This window comes from Spinacia oleracea, chromosome 4, assembly GCF_020520425.1.
Source record: "Spinacia oleracea cultivar Varoflay chromosome 4, BTI_SOV_V1, whole genome shotgun sequence".
NCBI lineage: Eukaryota > Viridiplantae > Streptophyta > Magnoliopsida > Caryophyllales > Amaranthaceae > Spinacia > Spinacia oleracea.
Genome location: NC_079490.1, coordinates 40893607 through 40909484, shown reverse-complemented (window position 1 = coordinate 40909484; position 15878 = coordinate 40893607). Strand labels below are relative to the sequence as shown.

The 15878-nt window shown below is 34.8% G+C and overlaps 1 protein-coding gene and 1 long non-coding RNA gene across 2 annotated transcripts; one reads left to right on the top strand and one right to left on the bottom strand.

The window, feature by feature from the left end:
- The first annotated feature begins 2739 nt into the window (after window positions 1-2739).
- Window positions 2740-5285, top strand: LOC110795333 (uncharacterized). Its single transcript, XR_002535220.2, has 3 exons — window positions 2740-2944; window positions 3734-4610; window positions 4694-5285. It is a non-coding gene; the product is annotated as an uncharacterized lncRNA (long non-coding RNA).
- Window positions 5286-6171: 886 nt separating this feature from the next.
- LOC110795332 (protein SET DOMAIN GROUP 40) lies at window positions 6172-15152 on the bottom strand. Its single transcript, XM_022000334.2, has 6 exons — window positions 14803-15152; window positions 14563-14713; window positions 9014-9145; window positions 8640-8780; window positions 7640-7933; window positions 6172-7231 (listed from the first exon to the last, which is right to left on the bottom strand). Exons 1-6 carry the CDS (start codon window positions 15006-15008, stop codon window positions 6581-6583), a joined length of 1575 nt encoding a protein of 524 aa, XP_021856026.1. The 5' UTR covers window positions 15009-15152; the 3' UTR covers window positions 6172-6580.
- Between the last annotated feature and the right edge of the window lie 726 nt (window positions 15153-15878).

The window sequence follows — 15878 nt, the reverse complement described above, 5'->3', positions numbered from 1 at the left end:
ATGTATTCTCTTTTGACCATCTTTTGCATTTTATACGTAAAGAAAAATGTATATTTATGTGAGATCTTATTAGATTCAAATTGATTTATAGTTTCAAAATATCACTTTTTGTAACTTTTACTAAAACGTAATTCAAAACGAACAAAGTTGTGCAATGGTCGTAGGTATGGTTTTCTTAGTATTAGTTAAGATTTTCAGATTTTAGTTTTGTGTCTCTGAGTTTTAGTTGAGATTTTCTGATTTTAGTTATGTGTCTTTGAGTTCCAGTTAAGATTTTCTAAGTTTTAGTCATGATTTCAGAAGTTTTAGTTATAGTTTTCTAAGGCATAAGTTATGGTTTTCAAAGGTTTAGTTATGATTTTGAAAGTTTTAATTATGATTTTAGAAGTTTTAGTTAAGATTTTTTGAGATTTAGTTACATGTTTTTTTAGTTTTAGTTAATTTTTTTAGATTTAGTTAAGATTTCAGAAGTTTTAGTTAAGATTTTATTAGGTTTAGTTATGATTGTAAAAGTTTTGGTTATGATTTTAGAGGTTTTAGTCAAGATTTTCCGTATTTTGTTATGATTTAAGAAGTTGTAGTTACGTATTTTTGAGTTTTAGTTAAGCTTTTAGAAGTTTTAATTATGACTTTTTTGAGGGTTAGTTATGATTTCAGAATTCCATTTAATATTTTCTGAGTTTTAGATATGATATTCTTAGGTTAAGTTAAGAATTATCTTGTTTTCGTTAAGATTAAATTTGTTTTAGTTATGAATAATTTCGTTTTAGTTATGAATAATTTCGTTTGAGTTAAGATTACATTTGTTTTACTTAGTACAAAGTTTTTTTTTTTAAATCAGAAATACTGGACTCGCAAATGTAACTATTTGTCTTATACTATAACTATTTTATTATTCAATTAGTTATGATCTTATTATTCTTAGTTAAGTTTTACACTAGTTTAGTTAGTACTAAAACAACAAATTTGGAAAAAAAATATTATACTTCCTCCATTCCAATATTATTGCACCATGTAGATTATGTCAAAGAATTTTACTAGTGGGTAAAAACAAGAGAGAGAAAAATAAAATACAAACTTGCTCATGTGATTGCAAAATTCAAATAAATCATGAAGGGTTAAGATGTAAGGGTATATTGGATAGGTGCGAAAGCAACAATTTAATTTCCTATAATGGAAATGGTGCAATATTCATGAAACTTCCTTAAAAGGTATATGATGCAATAATATTGGAACAGAAGAAATATTTTTTTAAAATAAAATATTAAAAAAATGTTGACATCGGCACAACGTGCCCGTCATTAGGTTGTCAGCAAGACTGCCATCAAGGCGGTCGTTACTTAACTTTTCTGTCAGGCGGTCGTTACTTAACTTTTCATTTGGGCTAATGGTTTGGGTTTGGATCGCACCATCACCTCGTACTTTTCCACAACCACCACTACCATGATCTTTTCCACCACCATAACCACCATTATTATTTTGTAACCCATCAGAATAATTACGTGCATTTAAGTTTGAAGACTAAGACTCAAACTTTGAATCATTGGGAGTACTTGCCAGCATAACCTTGTTCTCTAGCCTGACCCCCTTTAATTACTTGTTCTTGCGTGATTATTTTTTCTCATACCTGATCCAAAGTCAGGTGACCAGCAAAAAGGGTAATACTAGTGGGTCAATGAGTCATACTCCCTTCCAAGTACCACAATTATGCATGTATTGAGTTAAGTATGAAACAAGAGAACTAATTGCAACAAGAAAATCAGGAATAACTTTAATCTCACGCAAATAAGCATCCATAGATCGAGACTCTTGCTTTGCAAAATTCTACGACATACTTACTCCATAGAACGGGTCAAACTAGCATAAATAAAATGAGATTGTAGCCTCTCCCAAACCAAAGCACAATCACTCATTCCCGGGGGCTTAGACAAGGGGAACCACTCTCACCTTATTTGTTTAACATTTGCTTGCAAGCCCTCTCCTCGAGTATTTCCCAGGCTTGTGAGGAAAAACAATGGACTCCTTTTTCGGTAGTTCTGATCTCTCATCTTTTATTCGTCAATGGCCTTCTGTTGTTTGGAAGAGTGATGATAAAAACAACATGTTCTGTGAGAGATACCCTAGAGTTCTTTTGTTCTATCTCGGGGCAGAAAATCATTGCAGACAAGAGCCGCCTCACTTTCTCCCCAAAGATTCTTTCCAATCGTGTTCCAACAAACTCTAGATGTCAAGGAAAATGAAAATTTGGGCTTGTATTTAGGTATCCCTATCTCCCATAAAAAGCCTCGTCGAAAAATGGGATTATTGAGGGGATGAAATGTGCATTCATGGGAGCTTATGATCATGTCAGATTGTAAAAATGCAATTGATAGAGTTCAACATCATGACTTTAATAATGTTATATACGTTGATATGGTTTCCCAATGTAGGGATTTGTGCCTACGGGTGCTTATGAGCTTACAAAACTCGCGAGTTACTCGAGATCGACTCGGTCAAAGCTCTCGACTCGAGCTCGAGATCGACTCGAAAAATTAACGAGTCGAGTTGAGTTACTCGATACTCGAAAAGCTCGTGAGACTCAGAATATTAATACAAAAATATAATTTTTCTAAAAATATTAATATTTCACTTTACTACTTTTACTCATCTTTAAATGCTTTTTTCTTAAAAAAGAAAGAATAAAAAATTTAAGGAAAGAAAATAAAACAACTAATCTAATGAGTAATGATTCTAAACTGTCCATCTAGACTTCTCATAAAAAATAAAAAATAAAAATAAACCCTTGATCTACCCTCAAACCCTCGTGGCCTCGTCAACCTCTGTCCCTCAAACCCAGCTACAGCCGCTTCCTTCTGTCCTCCATATTCTTCACAATTCACAGCAAAGCACATTTTACTCTCATCTCTTCCATCACTCTTTCGATCGATCTTCTACATATCTCAAGGTTAGTTTTAAATTTTTTTATCATTCATCTTTTAATTTGTTTTTATCGCCTAGTTTGCCGAATTATTTGCAAAAGGGTGACTGGTAAGTATTATAATTTGTGATATTTAAATGTCTATTGTTGATTATGAATTATGGATCTTCTAGATAGCAACTCTTTAGATCAACGATAACTTATTAGTGTTTTAGTTATAATACACAATTCGATTATAATCTCCCAATTTACCATACATAAATAAATAAATAAAAAGTGGAATAGATCGAACAGGAATGACGATCGAGTTTGATGATGGATGAGTGAGGTATATTTAAAAAACAACATCAACTTGACAGCTACTAAAAAGCTGAAACTTAAGAGCAGCAAATCTAAGTTTAAAAGAATTATTGTTAATATTAGTATTACCTTTATTACCAAATGAATGTAAGCATGGAAATTTGTATTCAAATGATATTTGCCAGAAACCTAAGTACCAACTTTCCATTTGACTTTACCATTTATCTTAATATCCATGTTGAGTTCTTGGCCAAGCCAACATTCTGATCTTGCTGTAGAGACATCCCTAAGTAAGGGGCAAGTGGATTGGTTTTGTTTTGTTTTCTTTAATTATATAATTTATAACATTTGTTTATGTAATACGTTACTGTACTAGCATTCTCAATGCTCGATTGACTAAATTCCCAGCCCCATTCTTTTATTGTGAAAAACTGAAAATAGTAGTATGTATTATCCTATTCTAATGAGTAATTAGTGATGGAGTTAGATGTATAATATCGTTCATATGTATTTCAGGATGACCAATTCTTCCAGTGGACCCCAAGCATCTTCAACGCCTGTAGGCTCTTCAAGAGTAGAGGAGTTTAATGTGAATCCTGAGGATTTGTTTCCTAGGGAACCAAATGAAGATGCAGGTGAATATGTGAATATAGCAGGTGGTGAGAACACTCACAATACCACATCAAAAGAAACAGAGGTAGAAAACTCATTCCAAGCTTACAAGAAACCAAGAAGATCAAAAGTCTGGAATGATTTTCTTGGACCTGAATTAATCAAAGGGAAATGGAAAGTAAGGTGTAAGTATTACAACAGTCCTCTTTCGATCTTGGCATCTAAAAGTACTAGTCATTTGAGTCTGACATGTTTGTCCAAATAAGACATTTCATATGAAACAACAACAATTAATTAACTTTATGCCATCTGATTCAAGTGCTGTTGCAAACCATTGTGAATTTGTTAGTGCTTTGCATAATGGTAAATTTGACATGATAAAGACGAGAGAGGGGATAGCACATTGGATCACCATGCATGAGGATCCTTTCACTACTGTAGAAGAGGAGGGATTTAATTTGATGCTAAAGCGGGGAATACCACAATGGACAAGTGTGTCTCGTCACACTATAAGAACAAACTCCTTCAAAGTGTGCGATATTGAGAAGAAGAAACTGAAAGAATTATTTAAAACAACAGATCGAATTAGTTTGACTACAGATTTTTGGCGATCAAGGCCTCAAAAGATCGAATACATGGTTTTAACAGTTCATTTTGTGGATCCGAATGGAAGCTTCAGAAATGGGGGCTCAATTTTTTTCACTTGCCTCTTCCACGTAAACGTCCTAATATAGCTGATTGCATCTTAACATGTTTAAGAGAGTGGGAAATTGAAGACAAAGTAAGTGTGTTTTTTTTAATACTCGTATCTATTAGTTGTGATTGAAGTCTTAAACTAATCAAATATTTTTTTGAATCTCTTAGATTTTCACAATCTCGGTGGACAATGCAACTGCAAATGATTTTTGTATTCAGATTTTGAAGGATAATTTTGCATCTAATGGAAGGCTGTTATGCAATGGAAGGTTATTTTATGTGCGTTGTTGTGCACATATCCTCAACATAATGGTTCAACATGGGCTTCAACAAATTAAGAGAATCATTGAAATAGTACATGACAACGTAGACTTTTTGAACTCAAGTGAAGCACGACTTAAACGGATTGGTGATCTTGTTAGCCAATACAACTTGCAATCACGAAAACTAGTCCTTGAATGAAAGACTAGCTGGAATAAAACTTATGATATGTTGGATTGTGCTATCAAGTTTAGAAAGGTATTTCCTAGATATGTTTTACATGATAATAGTTATCATTGGTGTCCTGATGATGATGAATGTGAAAAGATTGAAAAATTGCTTCAAGTCTTAACAGTTTTTAAAGACACTACTAACATCATATCAGGTTCGGAATATCCAACTTCTAACTTGTTTCTTAGTGAGGTGCATAGAGCTAAAGTCTTGTTGGATCAAAAAGCTGAGTCTCCTGATGATTTTGTTAAGAGTATGGTTCATAACATGAAACAAAGGTTCGACAAGTATTGGGGTGAATGCAATATGCTTATGTCAATAGGAGCTGTACAAGATTAAAATTGAGGGTTCCAAGGATTACATTCCCCAAAATGTTTCCTTCACATGTAGCTCGAGAAAACATTAGTAAAGTTAAAGAACTAATGTATCAATTGTATGATGAATATGTGAGAATGCATTCTTCCTTTACTGATGAAGAAAGTTTAGAATGTAAAGTTGTTTCAACTGTTATGGAAGAAGGTAGTTATGTAAGTGGTTTGTAAGAAATTTCGCAATCGATTAAAATGGTATACTAAGGGCAAAAGAGTAACTTCAGTTGTTATATTAAGGGTTAAATGGTAAATTCATGTAATAAATTGAGTTTGGCCCACGATAAGTAACATTTATCTTTGACTTGTGAGTACCAAACTATGTTGTTTGGAACCAAATAAAAATGAAACCATGTTACCAAACTGTGTTGTTTGGTATTACATGAGAAAATACAACTACTTTTCTTATTAAACTGTGGTTTGGACTAAATAAAAATGCAGAATATTAGTATACCATTTCAATGGTATACCCAGTATAGATTAAGACTTCCTCAAATCAATGCTGAGTATTGGGGAAGGAGATGAAGGAAAGGGGGAGGAGAGTTTTTTTTTTTTTAAAATAATAAAAATAAAGATAAACCAATAGACGAACTCTTTTTCGAGTAGTTCAGGCTCTCCTCTCTCATTCCTTTCATTTAGCACGAACAAGGGCATTTGATTTTGACTATATAAATCAATTAAAGAGTGATCAGTGGCATGTTTAATTTTTAAAGAAAATTTATGACTTGCAACTAAGGTCATAGGTAAAAATTACTAATTTGGGAAGATACATCCCAATGTTTAAGATTATTCAAAAATAAATTAAAGGTGCACTAAAACGAGCAAAGATTGAATTATTTTTTACAAATTTTCCTTAAATATTTTACTTTTCCATTTAAAGGGGCAGTATAGTAAATTTGTTATTTTATTGTCAATATATATCCACTACTACATCACACAAGAGATAAGGATAAAAGTAGTGAATTCTCCATGTTCAATTTCCTATCCTTATCCCAATTTTATCCCTAGCTCTATCCCCATTTCATACCAAACGAGCCGATAAGGTCATTATATGGTATAAAAAGTTCAGAACCGCACCCTCAAATTAGAGTAGGGTGTAATAGGGCCAAGGCAGGGTCCTAGAAAATTCATTGAATAATTTTTATCCTAGTAATTAGCTGCCTACATATTGAAGAATTTTCATCCTAGTAATTAGTTATCTACTTAAGCCATTTTCAGGGGAGAGGATCTCAATAGTTCGAGAGCAAAAGGAAATACAAGAAACAAGGGTTTTCTTATACTTAAGCCTCCACTGAACTGCCAATTCCCATCTATCTATAGACTTTTTGACCTTTGAGGGCAAAGCCGACAGCAACACGACTTCAATTCCTCCACAGCACAAGTCCATTGACTCTAAAAATTTGCAGAATTCGATGGCAGCTGCACAAGGCAAATTATTTGGCATCTCGATGGACTGAAGTAGTTGAGCTTTACCAATTGCCTCAAGTAATGATAGGTCATCTTCTACTGTTGAGGGAAGACTTTTCAGGATCGCACGGCAGTTTGATAACAGCCATTTCATCACTATTGTATCATTTTCTGGAGATAGCTGTGACCCAGAAAGTGCAATGTAACCAACAGATTTCCTCTGGTTTTGAGGAGTTGCCCACAATCTCAATGCAGATAGTAGGGCAAATGAAGGTTTCCCATCGTGCTGAATGTAGAGAGAATCTGCAGGCCAGGAATGACAAGCATATATATCATGTTCCAATGGTATAAAAACCTTTTCATTTGGATTTCCATTCAGAAGAAACCCATAATGTTCAAGAAGGTCCAAGTTTGTGTATGTCCCATAGCTTAATAAAACCTGCATAAATAAGACAAATGTTTGAAAAGTCACTATCAAACTTTAATCTTAACATCATGACACATGAAACTGAGCACAAGTAAGCCGTTTATGCAAGTACCCAATTTCATCATCTTTTCATCAAGTCCAAGCAAGATACATCAGCAATTGGCTCCTCAAAATAAACAAATTTCATTTTTAATTCAAAGCACTTGAATTAACCTCCAATATTATATTATCTTTTCATCAAGTTAAGGCATAAACAGAACGCTATGCCAAGCTAAACTAAACTAAATAAAGAGTCTTTCTTCATTGGGATGCATAAGAAAACATAGTCAATCATCACATAAGAAATATGAACTTCAATTTGTAATTTGTATCAGAAGGTGATATACTAAAAGAGAATCAAAAGAGACTACAATTACTTACCTGCTCAAAAATTTTGTAGTTTTTCTTGGCATATAAGCAATATGCAGCTTTATCTTCCTCATAGCCACCATCAATTAACCTGCCTGAACAGGCATCTATATGTTCATCCCCTAAAAGCGGGTCCTCTGTGCCATTTCCATCCCGGGAAGCTCTCACTTGCAACAAAGAATAATCGCTCACGGAAACTTCAGTGGCAGCTGACTCCTCTCCAGGTGCAGCATAATTGAAAAGGTCACCCACAGGACACAAGCACCCAGCACTATCCCACGGTACGTGTAATGTGCGAGATGATATCTACCAAGAAAGAAAGTAATGTGTGGTCAAAACACTACATAATACAACATGGGCCATGAGAGTTTATAAACTATATTCTTCTATCATTCGGTTTCTGCAAGACCACAAGCAAAGTAAGTAAACCACACACCAATAAGGATCTGCAGTTGGCAAGATCAAAGGAGTCCAAGAGATAGCCTTATCAAGGAACAACCAGTGAGACTCTATACTGGTGGAAAGGCAGTTTTGAGACCCAAGCAAAGGAGAAGTTGGATTAATGTGAAAGTGATACCCGAATACAGAACAGTGAATAATTGGAAATACTATCAGTGCATCAAAGATGCAGTCATTGGTTTTCCCAAGAAGCTAAAATTACCATGAGCAAATATCCAGTATATTAATGATATGATTACAGAGGCGCATTCCAAAGGTATAATTTTTCTGTATTAACCTAGCCAAAATAGAAAACAGCCAATTGTCAACAACTATCAATCAACATCAAAAATTTCTTTGCAAAATGGACTCCAACAAAACAAGCTTCTCTTAAGAATTAGCCAGCCCCAGAACTAATATTATGTGCCAGTAATTACATGTCTAGTTTTATGATCCAAAACTTGTGACACGCAGTCCACGCAAATTGCAAAGTCGATCAACTGAAGGTCATTCATGCACATCAATATACCCCCCGGAACTTGAGAGCAAGCAATACAAGCCTTGGTTTTCTTACCGTTGCAGAAGCCCAGAGCCAAGCCTTCAAATTCACAAGCTGTGGCTTCAACTTTAATTGTTCTAACAGTGCAGCAACTTCCCTCCAATCTGACACAGCCTTTGAAATAACCTTCTCTGTTAACCAAATAGCATCATCAACCTACCAATAAGATTTCTCCATTCAGCAAACAATTTCAGTAAAAATTTGGCCGGGAAGGTGAATATAACTTATAATCTTCCAAACATTTAATAAACTATTACATGCAAAATCAAAAGGCAGGGACAATGAGAAAATAGAATGTTAACGCCTAAAGCAAACTAGCAATGGGTGATAAACAATTACAGAACAAAGATGAAAATGAATAGTGTAAATTACTAATGTCAGAACCAAACTTGCAATGCTTTTGTCTCGAATGGACCAAAACTTGCTAGAATGTCATAGCTTCTGGGAAGCTTCGTTAGATACGGATACCAAGAAGACCTCCTTCCTTTGTTAACTTCGACTAATAGACACACAGCAAGAACCTACAAACATCAACAGTACATATTTTAGTGACAATTAACAAATGGCACACACTAACAAATTAGCTTAAGAATCAAACAATATGTCTAGTTCAGATCATATTCTGATACCGCTTTGTCTGCATACATGTTCTGCTCTATAACTCTATTGCACTTATATAAAAAAAAAGACTCGGTGCTGAGTAACATTGTTCAAGATTGAGGCTTATACGAACACTCTTTGCAGGGATTAGATATTTTCTCTAAGTAGATCGAGACTTGATAACAATCGGAGATTTATTATAACCAATATGACACATCCAGCTGCATAGACCAGAAGCGTATAACAATTGAGACAATGTATCAAAACAAAAGTTACGCAAGAAATGAAACAAATGATAAGTTGATATCACATTAGACTAATTAGAGAGAGTTGGGTACTCAATTTTCATTTTCTCTTAACCATTCCACCTCCTAGATCCTACTCTCTTTGCAAGCTAATATTGCAAAGTAAAAAAAACAAGGTGAAAGAAACTGAAGATAGAGGAGGGAATAAGAGCTTTTCATGTATCTCATACACCTAAAATACTCTAACTGGAGGTTAGGGACTAAAAGCAACAACAAAAATGTAACTATTTTGGTTGTTACTCGGCTAGAGAAATTCACACCAGCAATCAACATGCAAAGAATAACGAGAAAGCTCGTCATGGGTGCTCATAAATGAGATTGATATTGACGGCCCCATTCTTTTAAATTGTTATGGGAATCATAACAGGAAGAAAGAGGTTCTGGAAGATAGTAGATGGCATTGGCATACACTAGGAAATGGGAATGAGAGTAAGTCCATGGAAGGAGGAAGGGCCAAATAAAGAATTTGATTATAGTCAAGTGCAGCAACAGCAAAGTGAACTTCAGCATTAACATGAGTTCTCTCAACTCCTCAAAAGGAATTGCCAATAGATACAGCTTCGAAGTGACATCAACACATCACCTGCCCATAAGAAATAGGTCTCACAAAATTAATATAAGCAATATCCAGAAATTATCAGCCTTATCCAAAGTAGTTGGATAAGTTACTCAAAATTCTTACTCCCAATTGTTTTTTTTTCCTTCTAAAGATGACCAATCAAATTCAAAATTCTCATATCTTCTTCAATCATAATATTCTTCCCTTACTACACCTGTCTAAGCTCAAATCTAAATGACAGATTTATAATTCTGAGTAGAGCTAGGAGATGCGTACCCACCCCCACCCACAATAAAATAAAATAAACTAAAAAAAAATGGTAAAAAAAAAGTAAAAAAAATTTGCTGACTATAGTTGAAGTTGAAAGGGGAAAAATTATATCAATGAAACCCAAAAGTCAAGAAAGGATGCAAGTAAAGTATATAACTACAAAAATTGAACCTTTTTCTGAGATGATATTAAGTTGAACCTTTATTACGAATTATCATGTCTATTTCAATTATATACCCATTAAAAAGATATCGGACTTGCGACAAGGTAAATGTGTGCCTATATATTTCTGGCTTGGCATTTATGTTCTGGAAAATGAGAGTGGTATTTTGGTTCTGCAATGGAACAGTTTGCAATGGTGTTGTTTTGAGCAGCAGGCCCCTTGCCATAGGCATACGTTGCTTAGACACGGATTTAGGTATTGTGTCAGATAAGGTGTCAGAGGATCCGACACTACGATCATACTGCGACTCAGTCAAAGGAGTGTCTTGACTAGTTTTTAAAGATACGGCTAACATATAAAGTGTGCGGAAAACAATTCGACGCTTTTTTCATAAAAAGTTAAATTAAAAATCGATGAAGATCAAAATATGAATAAAAACTATTCAAAACATCCAATTGTAGATCCGACCACTTAAAATATATTGTCAATAAAAACCACAGGAATGTCTCAAAAGTAACACCAAAACAATTCGACTTAAAAAGGATAAAAGCTACTCAAAACATAAAAGCTACTCAAATTAAATAGAACACAAACTTCATTGGTCTTTGGTTGCACTACAAAGTACAAACACCAATAATTGCTTCCAACTTTGGTTCGTTGATGGAGAGTTCTGCTATCTCACATACATCGGCATCCACATCCACATCATACGTACCTCCACGTGAATAAAGATTAAACGAAAAAAAATACCAAGTTGTTAAGATTGGGTTTAAAAAAGTTGTTAGAATTGAAATATTTTACCTATGTCTCAATAAGAGCTAGGGCCAGATTTATAATCTGTTAAAGTTAGTGCTTCAAAGTATTAATTATTTAGTTTCCTTAATTTTAGTCATTTAATTGTTAGTTACTTAGTCAAGTTAGTCATATAGGTTTGTTTTTATTAAAGAGAGTTCACTCGGTTAGTGGACTGGAGAAAATTATGAGACAGTAAGTCAGTCGTATAACTCCACGTTTTAGCGTTTTAGGTAGTGGTTTCCTATTGTTTTGCAAATTTTCAATTTGTTTCAAGCCTAAGCCTATACGAAGGCAATAGTTAACTAAAGTGAATGAGAAATGCAGTAGATTTCATTATATTTCAACGTTTACTTTGTTTTTCTGCTTTCTTATTTCCAACATAATCATCCTCCTTCCTTGCTAATTGGCAAAGGTTGTTGTGGCTAGACTAAATCTTATTCCCTTTTACTCCCTCCTTCAAAAATTTTAGTCATGTATAGTCCTGTTTCCTTATTTGGACATTACTTTTCCCACTTACTCATACACTATATTTCACTTTCTCACTTTCCCATAAACTTTCTCACTTTTCCATACACTATATTCCAATTTTTACACTTTCCCACTTTCTCATACAATATTCCACTTTTCTTAAAACATGTGTTTTTAGTCAAACGGGACTATAATTTTGGGACAGAGGGAGTAGATGTCAACCCGTTTTTCTTTACCGTCTGGATATTGTCATAATAGTTCCAATTTTGTTCACACCACGATGATAATGCGTCTTGTTAGAATAGTTTGAAAGCAAGAGATTACAAATGGGGGAAGGGATGAACCATAATTTGCCCATCAAATAATAGGTTCTTCATCATCTCGGACAATAAATGGGCTTGATTGAAAGGATATGCTTCACTAGAAAAGCCCCATACTCTAGCCTAGCATGCATGAAATCGAAATCATCCGGATTAGAAAAATGATGTCACAAGTATTCATTTCTATTATTAGAAACTTCTTCATCTTAATTGGGTGCGATCCTTGAAAATCAGGTTGTATTTCCCTTAAGACAACTTGTGCTATAAAACCTTGGAACAAGTAAGTGTAACAAACAATGTAAGGATGTGCTACTTTTGTTCCACTTGTTCTCTAATACCTTCCGAATTGCATCAAAAAAATTAGTGTAACCTTACTCTTACTATCATAAAATCCCACATATCATAAACAAGATATAAGACAGGGGCATCTTTATCTCCAACCCTAAGATTAGGGATGCCCATGTCATATATTTTGCTATGATATGTGGGATATTATGATAGAAAGAGTCAAGGTTAATGTCACCTAAATCCTGTTCAGCAATTTATTACTCTACCACGACCCACCACCCATTTCACTTAAACTTACACTCTAAAATAATTCCTGACACGTATTCCTATTTTAGAAAGTTTTTTTTCTTCATCCTATACAAAATGGTTGTTCTCCATGGCAGCCCTAGCTACCTCTCTTCCGTTGTTCCATGGCCGCCACCTTTTCTCTTTCTCCTCTCTCCCCTCCACCCTCTCCCCTCAATAACATCTTTCCTTTCTCTCTCCTACGCAACATCAGCCGCCACCGTCACGGCTTCAGTCAGAACATTATAATAAAGTTTCACATAATAAAACTACAACCAGCACACATCACCTAAGGCTAAAGGTCCTTCTGCGCATAGCCAGGTCAGGATTTTTCATAATGTGCATTACGGTAATAGATGATAATGCCTGGAATGAGTATTTAATGGTGTAGTTCTGATATTGAAAACTTCAAAACAAACAGACAGAGTTAGCTATTGAAACTTGGAAGCTTTTCAAAGATTTTCAATATCTTTTTTTCCTCATATCAACCACGAACAGAGAGACAACATCTGCAAAAATTCTAGGTTTCAAGCTGCATTTGATTCATGTGCCAAGAATTTATGAATAAGAAACACATATATGGGATAAAGTTGTAAGGAACTAGGAGAACTGACACGAAGACAACAAATTGCACTAGGATTTTCTTTTGTCTATTACTTCGTATTGATAAGGGTATTTTTTTTCTTTTCACACTGGATTGTTGGCCATTTCTATGGGCCTAAAGAAGTCTAAACTAAGAATCAAGTTGTGAAATAGTTACATACTTGTATCAATTGACTAGATATCAAAGTTGATTTGCTGCATCTTGATCAAAGCTTTTAGCACTAAAATTTCGAATGATTTTTGTTATTTGTTTAACAATTTCGGAGAGACGGGGTTTTAAAAAGGACAATGGGGCTTTAAGAAGGATGATGGTGATTAAGAGTAATGTTTTTATTATTCTATCAAGATTCAAGATCTTTATAATCAAGGAATTGTATTTTTTTTAGTACTTAAGTACGATATCCTGAAGATAAAGGTACTGAAGTGAAGAACAGTAATCTTTACATTATTATTCTTGTGATCAATGCAAGGGAATATAATATTTGTCAAATCTTTCAATTTTGATAACTAACGAACCGGAATATCACAATCACCCTTGATCCCACAAGAGCTGCATATCTACCTAATTAACTAAAGCATCCAAAACCAGTCCTCGCTTGTGTTTAACCCAAACACTCGCATATTGGCTCTCTTGGGTTTCTCTACTTAGTGTTCTCACCATTTTACAATGACATTTAAGTTATATGGCGCAGAAACAGGTACGGGGATATCAGCTCACTTACATATTGGCTCTCTTGATATAACATCAGATATAAAAGCCTTAGAGACTCCCATTAAGAAACAAACTCTAATCCAAAACCAAGCGACCATCTTCATGGTTTTTCACACTTTTTCATAAGACCAAGCCACACAGATGTGTGCCATTACCCAGACGGGCAGTATTTTTCCAAACAATCTCTGTTGCTGCTTCAATGTCTTCACACAATCCAAGCACCACACACATCCCTGATTGTGTTCAAATCGAACAGCGTACCACAACCCAACAATAGATATTGGCACATGGATTCCTTCACAAAAGTTTATATTCATTACCACTACCGTCATGTGTTACCACTAACCATGAGTGTCAAAACAAGGGTTTCCAAGTATATGGAAACTTACCCTCCAATTACAAAAGGGTCATTTCCACCCAACTCTTAATTACCAACTTACAATTTACTAAACCAAAATTATCAACTGTATTCGATTACTTACAATTTCCGACATTTATTTCATAATTCATATGTTAGGTCATTCAAATTCATTTCTTAACAAAAACTCAAAGTAATGCAGAAACGCTAACCTGAGTTGGGGAGAGAGAATGATAAGATTTGATCGCACGAGCAAGTACATGATCTTTGTCAATCACACTCTGGCTTGTCATCAATGCCGATTTGGGTGCTGTCAAAATCAGTTCCCCTTTCCTAAGTTCACGAACAGCCGCCAAACCCCTCCTGCAATTCAAAATTTAAATCATTACACAGAAAATTCAAACGCCCATCTCCAAATTTTTGGGGGAAAAGTTAAAAAGAAGTACAAGTACCCGCCAGCTTCAGGAAAATTAGCGACGGTGAGAGTGTGACCCAGACATGAAGACGAAGACGAAGAAACTGGAGGATGGGGCGAGTCTGAAATTCCGAGCTGTGCTGCCCATTTCAAGAAGCTTGTGAAACTTGCTTGCTGCTGCTCTTCCATGGCCCTGTGCTGCTCTACAATGGTGCGTTGATTCAGTGGAGAAGGCAACGACATGGAAAGACAGGCCGACCCGTATTCATTCTACACTGTCTCTCAACTCTCAGGTACTAAAATGCAGTAACAGAATGGGGGAGTCCAAAACTCCAAATCAAGAACGGTAATCGATGTATTTTACAAGGTGGAGCGCTAAAAGCCGCCCCAATATATTCAAAATCGTTTCACTATTTTACTAATACTCTTATTTCAACTTTCACCTCTTCTATTACTGGAGAAAAGATCTCCACTGACGCTTCACCAGCCAACCACCCCCAATTGCCATGCATTTGTCAAGAGAAAAGACCTTCACCCTATTTTTTTTCCGGAAAAAAATCATAAAACTATGCATTTTAAGCTTGTACCATGATACAGAGTTAGGAATTTTAAGCTTGTACCATGGTACAGACTTATAAACTTTAAGCTTCGACTATGGTATAGACTTATGAATTTTGAGCTCGTACCATGGCAGGAGCTTAAAATATGTAAGTCTACACCATGGTGTGAGCTTAATATGCACAAGTCTATGTTAAATAAGGGTTTAATTTGTTGTAGCATTTGAATTAACTAGGAATCTGACAGCGCGCTACGCGCGCGGAAGCCTGCCGAAGAAAACGATGAATTTTATTTGTAGAGAAGAGTGCCAACAATGTATATGCCTAATAGACGTAGTGAACTCGACCTTGTACTACATAATGCTGACTATCAATGTAAAAGTGAAAGTGTACATTTTTAACATGAGATTGTACTAAAAATAACTAAATAAAATTGTATTTACATCTACCGAATACGTTGTAGGTCATAAAATATTCATCTCTTAGCTTAAAAGAGATTGATATAGAGACTGGTTATTACGGAGTAATAAGCAAAGAAAACATGTCATATATATCC

What these genes read in the sequence shown, in the direction of transcription:
- LOC110795332 (XM_022000334.2), bottom strand. Translation starts at nt 15,008, where the DNA reads ATGTCGTTGCCTTCTCCACTGAATCAACGCACCATTGTAGAGCAGCAC. An exon ending in AATTTTCCTGAAGCTGGCGG is followed by an intron (nt 14,714 to 14,802) that starts GTACTTGTACTT and finishes TTTGAATTGCAG; the next exon opens with GAGGGGTTTGGCGGCTGTTC. An exon ending in ATTCTCTCTCCCCAACTCAG is followed by an intron (nt 9,146 to 14,562) that starts GTTAGCGTTTCT and finishes TGATGTTTGTAG; the next exon opens with GTTCTTGCTGTGTGTCTATT.